The 11,282-nt window shown below is 40.2% G+C and overlaps 1 protein-coding gene across 1 annotated transcript; it reads left to right on the forward strand.

The window, feature by feature from the left end:
- The first annotated feature begins 303 nt into the window (after positions 1-303).
- LOC145441747 (beta-1,4-mannosylglycolipid beta-1,3-N-acetylglucosaminyltransferase brn-like) lies at positions 304-5,343 on the forward strand. Its single transcript, XM_080319687.1, has 4 exons — positions 304-2,350; positions 3,136-3,371; positions 4,038-4,260; positions 4,709-5,343. Exons 1-4 carry the CDS (start codon positions 2,265-2,267, stop codon positions 5,292-5,294), a joined length of 1,131 nt encoding a protein of 376 aa, XP_080175813.1. The 5' UTR covers positions 304-2,264; the 3' UTR covers positions 5,295-5,343.
- Positions 5,344-11,282: the final 5,939 nt, after the last annotated feature.

Below are 11,282 nucleotides of genomic sequence, written 5' to 3' on the forward strand. Positions count from 1 at the left end.
TATAACTTGAATGTAGTTTTCATGTAAAGTTTCATACGTAAAATATACCTTAACATCGTTGGGTTATATTTTTCATCTGAACAAGTAACACACAATGTGCAATGCGATAAGACACAATGCGTAATATAATGTTATATCATTCCGCCGTACCATTTTATACGTATACGTCAAGTCGGGTGGTCGCTCCAGATGCAGCAAGAATATCTCCTTTCGATAGACGAACACGATTTCAAATTCGCATTTCGACACGGGGCTCCATATTTTCCTCGGCTGGTCTCATTTGATACGTGTGGCTCAAGCTGGGGGCGATAGACTATTCGGCACTGGTCATTTCGGCGCCTTGACAGTGGACATATCAATGTCGAACGTTTATTAGACCATCATGCTGCGGTTAAATTGTTTCGAGGTTTTATCGCCTTCAGTCATTTTCGCAACGCATACACCACATGGGAGTCGCATGTTGTCCGAAACTTCATGTCTAGGCCGCGTCTGCTATAGCGTGAAAATGCCCAGTACCGGAATGCCGGTTCATAAGCTGCGCTCTCGTAGGCTGCACAGTGAATAACACTCCTAGACTAAAGCATCCAAACGGTTTCATACGATACTCGGTTGAATTTCTTTCTTAACTGCTAATACAGTTGATTAATTTCTATACATTATGCATAGTTTTCAAAAACATTTTCTATATACATATATATTTATTTATTAGGGGTTCCCACATTATAATCAAAACATCAGGTTTTAAGTAATCGCGCGAAGCGCAGAAAAATTTCAAGACGAGTAAAATATGCCCTAAAAGACCCTATTTTATGTTGATTTACGAAATAATTTTGGATTGCCTACGAGCTTTGTACATTTTGAAAACCTCTGTTTCACTTTTTGCAAAAACATGGTCTCAATATGCCGTTTGCGTGAAATCATTTGGCGTACCATGAAAAATCATCTCGCGTGCCACAAATATGGCACGCGTGCCGGAGTTTGCCGACCCCTGCCTTACGCCATACGCTTACGTCGAGGTCGGGCCAGACAGTGTATTCGGCGTCTGACTATTGCTGCATTGATATTGTGCGGAGTGTAAAACGGGTTTCTATACTTGATAGCGATATTACCCCATTAACAAGTTATATACACTAGACAACACCCCAATCGTACAGATTTGGTTTTTGTGATACAATAAACATATCAAATCAAGATGGATCCCGTATGCCTGCTGGATTTTTTAGATTAGGCAACGACGTATACTTTATATCAATTTCAATGATTGGTTGAATATGAATAAGCATCATTCGATGACTATACCTACATGTAGTGTATTTTGTTCTTGATATTGTGTGATTGCGAGTCAAGCTCACAGCAGAGAGCCGCTAAATATTCACAAACGAAAAGCTGAATATTTCGAGCAAAAACCTTTGTAACAAGGCAAGTACAAATTCTGAGATTGGCAACGTGCATGCTCAATGCTCATGCTCATTTAGTGTTGATTTATTTATACTACCAGGACCTTGCATAGAGTAGTCCGAAGTTGAGATGCATATAATTTAAACCAAAGATGTTATAATGACGTGAAAAGTTGTAATACATGAAAAAGGTTCACAGTGCAGAGCCTCCCAAGGTTCGTTTGTGACTTGTCCGCGACGCCTGATTTGTACAAATGTTTAATTAGATTTACAGCCACCCTATAGTGTGAAACCATAAATCAACTCCACCATTTTAGTGTCATTATTACAAGATCTGGGGATAGGTGCTTTTATTCATGTTAGTTACGTATGTTCCAGTCACGTTTACACTTCCCAACTATCGTTTCGACACCTTCTTATCTTTTCATTGTATCGCATTTTTTGCTGTATTGAACAGATAAAATTGCTCATAAACCGAACTTTACTGAAGGAGAACCACACCCAACGCCCGATACGAGTCGAATGTGATTAATGGAATTGTTTTACAGAGCACATAGACCGTGACGACTGATACCAATATAGTTTATAGTATAGCTAGCTAGCGCCTGCGTCGGTGATGAAATGTCCGATGACGGTGAGCGAACTTTCAAGGGCTAGACGGCAATACAGCCATTAGTTTTGATCCATTCTAAAATAATGGTTATAGTGGCAAACGTCAAAACTCTATGCCTATGTCAAGCCCAGCTGTTGACTGCATGGCAGATTATTATGATTAAATAAATTTAACTTTGCGATATATGTGGATTTGGGATCGGGATCTCGGTAAGTCCCGCTGCCGGGCGGAGAACAAACGCAGCTTTCGACGCAATGTGTTCGAAGCATGGAAAACTTCTCACCGTATTTTTGAGCGGATCCATCACAATACTGGCGTGCGGTTACTTGGTTGAGGACAGGTATGCAGTTGGTATGAGTTGAACTAACGCAACATAGTTGTATCCAACAGACCATACTCCGATGTAAACAACTGGGAATCCGAGTATAAATTACAGCCGTGTTTGTCGACAGTGACCGACTGAAAACCGATTAGTTGTCGATGCTGGTAAGACAGCGACTTCGTCAGGATAGGCCAGGGATATCTAGATCCCTGGGGTAGACCGCATAAATTAAATATCACGAGCAAAACAGCTTATATGTGATCGGTGCAGAGTGCAGACATTCAAATCATCCTTTTGTGTGGGCCGTTGGTCGGTATATTATCTAGCTGTGCACAACTACTGAATAGACCAAAGTAGCAAGTTGTCACTGAGTAGAGATTTGTTGACTTAGAAGAGTGTCTTCTTGGAAGATAAGTTGAAATACCCGGTGCATATTTTAAAGCTGGGGTGCATCGAAGCGTCTCAAGTATACCACTCGGCCAATTCAAAATTCAATCAGTGATCGCATCATCGTAATCAAGGCTATTTTAAATAGTGCACATCGAATGAGGTGTCTTTATCGATTGCAATGATGGAAATCGATCCCAAAAGCCAAAACTATATTGCACTAGTCAAATTTGAAACATATAACGTAAATAGCGCATATAGCTTCGAACATCTCTTCAGTTAAAGGAGTCTATAAATTAAATCGCACAAAGTAACGAACGTTTGGAGACGATTTACTGAATCAACAAAAAGCGCTTGCTTAGATAATAACCTCTACAGATCAACAACCGGCGACAATTTTCATTTATTGTATTAAGCTTCTACGTATCTTCCATCGGAACTCTATCTCGCCGAAATGTCTCACCTACTGCTGACGTGATGTCAAAGGCAACAACTTCGCCAACATTCATACGCGTTTCAGACGAAGTACAGCAATATTTGGATGTGCCTGTCGTCAGCGATAATGCAAGAAATAGATTACCGTATAATTTTACAATTACACCGTGGAAAATACGATGGGATGCTCCAAGGTCTTCTGAAGTGAATGAAAAACGTAAGTAAATGCAATTTGTATAGGCCAACCTGTCAAACAGCGAACACTCGTTATTGATGCGTATCATATTCATGTGGTATCACGGGGAGTGCATCTTGCAACTATGGCTGGGCACAATGATTCGAGTAGCCTACTCGAATCTGAATCGAGTATTAATTTTAATGACTCGAGTCGAGTAGTAAAAGACGATCTTTTCGAGTACTGACATTATACGCTTCTCGCCACTGAAAGTCAATTTATCAACTATAGAATTATAGTTTCGATACTAATTTCCACTGTTGAAGCCTTGAAACCTTGATTGGCGGTATCGTAGCATACGGAACAGTACAAAGCTACGAAGGTTACTGGACGTAGCACATTTCCGAAGTGGAATGTGGAATGAAATCGGTATGGTCGAAAAAATACCATTAAATAAGATATATGAGATGTATAAGAGGCATTATATTCTTTATGGTGGCATAAACGGTACAATGGGTACATATTTGAACTTTGACCTACATTCCGTTAGGACGTCATAATGAGTGATACTCGATTACTCGACTCGACTCGGAGCATATTACGTGATTTAGAATCGAATCACTCAGGTACTAGATTCTGCCCAAGCCTTATACTTGCAACCCCGAGGTATCGCTGCAGTTGGTGACAAAGTAGATTTTTGTCGTTTAGATATCCAGTGCTCTATGGTTGCGGTCATAAAATCAAAAGCCGGACATTTCGCGCAAAGAGACACAGCTCGGTCAACCTGGGTCGGATTCGAGTTCATCGATGGTTTGCGATTGGAAGTGATTTTCATAGTAGGAAAGGTCGGGGGAAAGTTGCGGGATCAAATTTTGCAAGAAAGCGAGCGTCATGGTGATATTCTGCAGATTGAAGTGGAAGACACATATTCGTAAGAATGATATCTATGCAATCATTTAGTTACGTCTCTAGACCGCGTCTTTGAATGAATAGTCACGTTTTCGTTAAAACGGTCATAAGCATGGTTCCATTGCACAAGTCGTTACTGTTTTATCTAATGCTAATCTAATCGGACTGAGGTGAAATAGCAATGTAAATGCCTCGAACTTCGGTGCCGAGGGTTCGCAAAATGGTTATGGTATTTTGTTTTTGTGTTTGTTTGTTTTGTTTGTTTGTTCAAAAGCGGTTCTTCAAAGTTCACACCTATATTTTATTGTCTCGAGTATTTTAGTCGGGGTGTCCGAGCTGACTTTGTAGTTAATTGAGAGCAAAAACTCCGTCGTACTGAGCAACAAATAATGCCTCACGTTTGGAGAGGTTGGACAAGAGCATATTTCAGACTAACTCATCATATAACTTACTTTGGTAATAATTTGCAGGAATCTGGTTCATAAAACCGTTGCGGGAATGCAATTCGCCTCGCAGAATTTCCCGAATACGTGGTTTTACGCATCAGGAGATGACGATATCATGCCCGATCTCGTTAGATTGAAAGATCAGTTGTTTCAAATGAAGAGATCGACCAACTTCACGGTGTCTGCAGTTAAGCAATCTGATTGCAAGTTTGAAAATATTTACCCTATCATGAGCGGTTACGGATACAACTATAACGCAATGGTAATGCGCGCTACCGTTAGTAAATGGTACATATCCAAGGACGTGTATTCGCATAGTTCGTATCCAACTTACTGTAGTGGTGGCTGGTATATGATGTCTATAAAACTTGTTGAGGAATTGTATTATTTATCCCAACGTAGCAAATATTTTTGGATCGATGATGTCTGGATCACCGGAATTCTAAGGTTGAAATACTTCTCAAGTTTAGTGAAAAACTGTTATTTGGATGATATCAATGTGGGGTTATGGAAGCCGTCGCGAAGAGTCGTTTACTTGACCAATAATGGCCGTACTGCGTGGTCGAGTCTAGTTGCGAAGATTCATGGTAGATCATACGTGCATGTGTGACAAACCGCTATAACTGTTATCACAAATATACTCATTCTTGTTGCACAGACTCCGTTGTGATTATAGCTTTTTTATGTATGTTCATTGTTCAGATTGAGGCGTTCGGAGCAGCCAGTGATGTTACTCAGGGTCAGGGATATAAGTATAAGGGCAACGATTTCAGAAGCACCCGCAAATATTTTAATTGAAGGAGGGGGAACCGAAACAGTACTAAATAGTGAGTAGTTCGCCACGATGCAGACTTCAAAAACCTGCGTAGAGTTACGTGGTCGCAACTTTCAAGGGACTATATGCAGGTTCAAACTGCCGAGTGCTTCGCTATTTTTTATATATTTATTGTATACATTTTCAGTGTAAATCGTTAAACGCACTACTAGATCCATGTAACATAACAGAAGCTAACTCAGAACGATATCGTTGTCAGAAATCCTACTTGATTACGCGCATACCATCCTACGCTCCTACTGCAAGCGCCCTGCTCTCTCTCTCCTATCCGTTATGGAATATTACCACATCACGTGACCTATATTCACCGTTGGTATAGGCTAAAACCAAGTTTATCGTATATTTATCCTTTTGAGAAGATGAGACTTAGGTGTAATACAAAACCTACTGTTTGATTCATCCGTACAATATATCTGGAAAAGGCAATGTTATAGTCTGTGATGTTTTTAACTGATTAAAGTTTTGATAAAACGAGCTAGCGCGGTGATAATATCATGCAAACTATGGCTACTAGCGATGGAGATAGTGTAGTGACATCGGGCAATAGGTCGAGGTGGATCCAGCTCAAGCAAGAGGCCCCAACTGGTTGTTAGCTCGGCACCCCTATCTGTTCCGCATTGTGTGTCTTGTATGTCGCATTATACATAGTGTGTGTGTCTTGGGCAGATGAAAATAGAATCTGTCCAATGTCCATTGATTGATAATAGCCTACCGCCCAGGCGGCCCGGGTTCGATTCCGCGTCGGAGGTTATGCTGCGGGCTCCTCTACCCCCGCGTCGCTGTTTCTTTCAACAATAATATAATAATAATTTTAATGTGAACAAGTCACACACAATGTACAAAGCGATAAGACACAATGCGATGTCATGATGTCATCAGTTCCATTGCGGTCAATGTCCCTCAAATTTCAAGAGAGAGAGAGAGAGAGAGATGATATTCTTTCTCGCCTGCACCATCGAGATGCTTTGGCGACGGAGTTGCGATACGGCCCCATGAGGTCATTTAGTCTGCGCCCCCGTTTTTTTTCTCCTCCATGCTATCCGTGATTGCTGAGCGCCTAGCAGGATAGCTGCGGATACCATTTTTCGAGTCTTTGGTATGACCCGGCCGGGGATCTAACCCACGACCTACCGCTCGAGAAGCCGGACGCATAACCATTACACTATCTCGCAAGGACTACTTCAGTAGTATAGTCGATCGCTCGCATGCGGCTATTGGCTCTTATGGCGGGGTGGCGATTCGTATTGAAAACCGGGGGTGGCGACTCGTACTTTCAGACCCCCCGCGGGGCCGCGATTCGTAATGGGTTCTTATGGGTGCGGCCGTGATTCGTACTTTCGGGTATAGGCTGGGGCGGTGACTCGTATTGAAAACTCGGGGTCGTGACTCGTACTTTTGGGTATAGGCTGCGGCGGTGACTCGTATTGAAAACTCGGGGTCGTGACTCGTACTTTCAGGTATAGGCTGCGGCGGTGAATCGTAATGAGAACTCGTGGTCGTGATTCGCACTTTCAGACATCTCTCGCGTGGTGTTGAATATGTACGAGTCACCGACAATAACCGCGCAGACGGAAACGTGGCTTGTTGTGAGGATTAAGCAGTGCGTCCTATATTCCGAATGACCTGCGCGCTGAATTGTTTCCGTGCAGTTGTGTGCTACTATCGATTATACACTAGACCGATCAGTGTGAAATAGTTTGATCGTAAATTATGATATATGATGTAGTTTAGTCGTACCAGATGACCGATCGTGTTCTCTTTCGCTATTGATTGCTTCCTGAATAATACTTTCGGCTTATTAGCTGTTTCGCGCCTACAGAATAGTCTGCTGTTCACAGTCACAACTTCATCGCGATAGCACAATTTTCACACCTCGATCAGTAGAACAACACCGCACTAACCCAGTTGTCGAATCACATAGGTCATACATTTTACGCGAAATGAAATATTGTATTGTGGTATACAAATATGCAAACTATTCTTTCAATTCAACAAGTCTAGTTAACGAATCGATTTTCAAGCTGCCGACACAGTTTTTAACACGAGTGAGTTGATATTTCTTCCCGGGTACGAGCGAGGCTTTGTTCCATTGGTCCAAAACCACCTCACCAGTATCATCCTTCAATGTAAAACTGTATAATTTCAACTCCTTTCCGGCACCAGAATTGACCGTCTTCTCCTTTCGAGAAACACAAGTAGCGGCGATCGAGACGTATTCATCTTTATTTCCGTATACCGATTCACAGGTCAATAATGGGTATTCTTCAGTCGTATGTCTCGATTTTCCATGCAGAGTTACTGACGAAGCCCGTCCCAGTAATACAGCAGGTTTTCCAGTAAACTTGTCAATTTGGACCCAACCGGATTTGACCATGAGTTTTCTTCGTCTGGAGAATGCTTTCTCAATGACCCCGAACAATTCACGATTGAAACATGTGAAAGATATCTCTTCGTTATTGCCGTCGATGAATATACCTTTGAGATATTGGCTAACGCCACCTCTTTTGGGTGATGAGACGAATTTGACACCGACGTGAAAATTTGAAGTTGCTCCGACTTGCATAGTGTTGACGCTGTTCGATGTCATATCGTTTGATAAAGTGGGAGTCATCAGTGTAACTCACTACACAAATCAAGTTGAATCGTATTTGAATGTATTGATTCGACCCAACTCAAATCCTATTAACGCGATCTGTTGAATCGAACGTAACCTGAATATTACTGACGCCAACATTCACCCTCATCGGATCATTCACACATTCCACGCCGCTGTTTTAACACTTATAGAATCAATACCAACTATCTCTGACCCGATATTATTCAATCATTTTGGTAATTTGCCAACTTTAAATCCATTCGCGGGATGTACTAAAGGTAAATCCAAATAATCCAGAATGAAATATTTGGACTTTGACATTGTGTGAATTGAAATAGGATTGACAAACATGACTACCAACTTTGATCCAGCCACATTTCAAACTCAAAAGAATTATTCACAACATTAACAATAGTTAAAAATCTAGTTTCACTTACTTGATTATATCATTACAACTCACAAATTTGAATTAATTCATCCTGGTTGTATTCGTATGCTCTATCTTTTTATTCAATTGTAAAGGTTGTTACTATTCTGAAGACAAAGTATTTACTAATCGGCGCATACACGATTTGACTTGGACATATTATATTTTGAGTATACGAGATTTGAATGTCTGAACAATAACTGAGAATTAATTTATCACAAATAAATCCGTATATTACAGCGTAAAAGATATTGGGGTGTCAGCAACTCTGTACGGTCGTAGTTACAACCACATTAACTAATCTACCCAGGCAACTCGTCATGATCATTCCTGAAATCAACACAAACACGACCACTGACTTGAGTTAACCGCGAAACACCATCAAGTTTTAAATCCGCTTGCAGCTGACGGATTATTCGAATGCATCGATGGGGAATATTATTGAACTCGTCGGTATTGTTACTTCAACAAATTACACCGACTGCGAAAGTTAATATCGAATGGTAAGACTTGATCACATATTTGTTGATCACAGACATGACGGAAAAAAACCATTACCGAGATTTTATAAACTAGTCATATTACTCTACACATCTATCAATATCAAAATGCGAGTCATCCAATTTTTCTACTAAAGTAACATTGCACTTTCGGATTCGAATTCGGTATAGTCATACAAATTGTATTAAATCCAACATCAAAACAAAAGGAATTTTTTTTTTAGTTTATTGAAATCAAATCATTCGTCTTCGACTTGTGCTTTTCTAGATTACCCGCGACAATTCGTTTCGAGTGAGTTGTAACCAAAGTCAAGATATCTTTTGTGTCCACAGATATGGAAGATGAATATAGCTAACACAATCACGAATCGACGTTTCAGAGTATTTCACGGGTGTAATAAACTTGTTAGTGTCACCTATCTAAAAGTACGCACGCGTTCGATTTCCATACCGACTGTTGCGATGTTTAGGATTCACTTACAATAACCACGGGTGAGGATTTAACATCAATGTCGTTACTGTCGGAATTTGCGACAGAGAATTGAAACATATGCACTTTACAGAGTGTGAAAATATCACTTTGAGTATCGAGTACCGTTCGAAGCTAGCGATCAATTCTTAATCATTTCAGTAACTCCCCATTGTGCGTGCTAAATGTAAAATATAGCGAGGTTATACACTCTAAGACTTTGATTATTGTAAAAGTAAATTGTGATATGTTTGTTAGATGCATCCAATTCAACTAGAAGTGTCTAGTATCCAACACTCGTAATATCAAAAAAGTACTTGCTACACTGTTATTTGCTAAACGTGTTTTGCATTGTTGTTCATTTCTAGTATTGATTGAAATTGTTTTTGAACCCTCAAATAATAATTCCCGACATGAAACTAAGCCGCCGAAAGTCGTTACCATCACAAAGAAACAATTTGCACGATGTTTACTAAATGTATCCTATAGTTAGGTGTACTGGAATTTTTTTGTAAAACACACACACACACACACACACACACACACACACGATCAGAGAAATTGGAAATTTTTCCGTTGTCATTCGCTAAAGTAAATGTCATCACAATACTCTGTCACTAAAAGACGTTACTTGGACGTGCTTGAATTCTAGACATAGTTCTGATTTACCCAACACAAGACCCAAGGACAACCCTAGTTTCAGCCGAACACAGATATCCAAAATATCACACACTTCGCTATTCCTAAAGCACAAACACACGATACAAAATAATACTTGTTGTGTTGTTGCGGCATCATCACTCAACAATATCACCCTCAATACAAATGATGTTTATGTGTAACATGCTATTGATTTGAACCACACCCACCTGACGGAAGAGGATTTACTCAATCTTTACAAAATGGATATTGACCAACATCACATCACCGGATTGTATCTGTTTCGCTGGATACGAGTTATGTTAGTTTAACAGTATACAAATTTCACCCTCTTGGATTATGAACTCAATGCGTTAGCAGTCATTCAATATTTTGTTTGTGTCAACTAGTTACTTGGTATGTTACTCCACAACTCTTACAAAAGTACGAAGGATATTAACATCGCACTAAGTAATTAACTTTACTCGATATTCTCGCATTACGAAACTAAAGAATGGTTGGTTGGACTCTACAAACTGTTTCGATATCACAAGACCTTTATTGTCTGAATGGGTGTTCATGTGTCTTAAGAACCAAATAGTTCAACACAGCACTAGTACCAACAGAAACATCAGAGTTGTTTACACAAAAGTTTGTATGCGTGCAGTATGCGAATACCATGTGTAAGTCCAGCACAATTGTGGTAGCCATCCGGGTTTAGTTAACACAATTTACGACACCGAGGTCACCTCATCTTTCGTAAGACAACAAACCAACCAAGGTTTCAGGATATGTCCGTGTCATAGCAATAAATCAGCTACTCCAACAACAGAGTACATATGTTTTCTAGTTACGGCGCTTACATCTTACACACAAATCAATCTACTTTGCTAACAAAAAGTGCTGGGTCATCAAGTGATTACCCTAACAACAAAACAGCTAAACGTACTATCATACAAAATGGCCGTTATAGTCACCAACGGTACATGGTACAAGTAACAAGTCTCGAGAATCCAGTTATTGAAAAAAACATGAAAGTGTTTCTCCTGCGCCAAGTCGTTATGTTGACGAAAGCGTATATTGTAATATCATGATCGATTTGCATTCGTTGGTCACAAAATGTCACTACTCT

Source organism: Botryllus schlosseri, chromosome 6 (genome assembly GCF_051294905.1).
Source record: "Botryllus schlosseri isolate E-star chromosome 6, Bs_hap1, whole genome shotgun sequence".
Lineage (NCBI taxonomy): Eukaryota > Metazoa > Chordata > Ascidiacea > Stolidobranchia > Styelidae > Botryllus > Botryllus schlosseri.

Bases quoted from the DNA above. Each gene is read 5' to 3' on its own strand.
- LOC145441747 (XM_080319687.1), top strand. From the start codon at position 2,265: ATGTGTTCGAAGCATGGAAAACTTCTCACCGTATTTTTGAGCGGATCC. The intron at 3,372-4,037 runs GTAAGTAAATGC...TTTGTCGTTTAG, and splicing joins TTCTGAAGTGAATGAAAAAC to ATATCCAGTGCTCTATGGTT. The intron at 4,261-4,708 runs GTAAGAATGATA...AATAATTTGCAG, and splicing joins GAAGTGGAAGACACATATTC to GAATCTGGTTCATAAAACCG.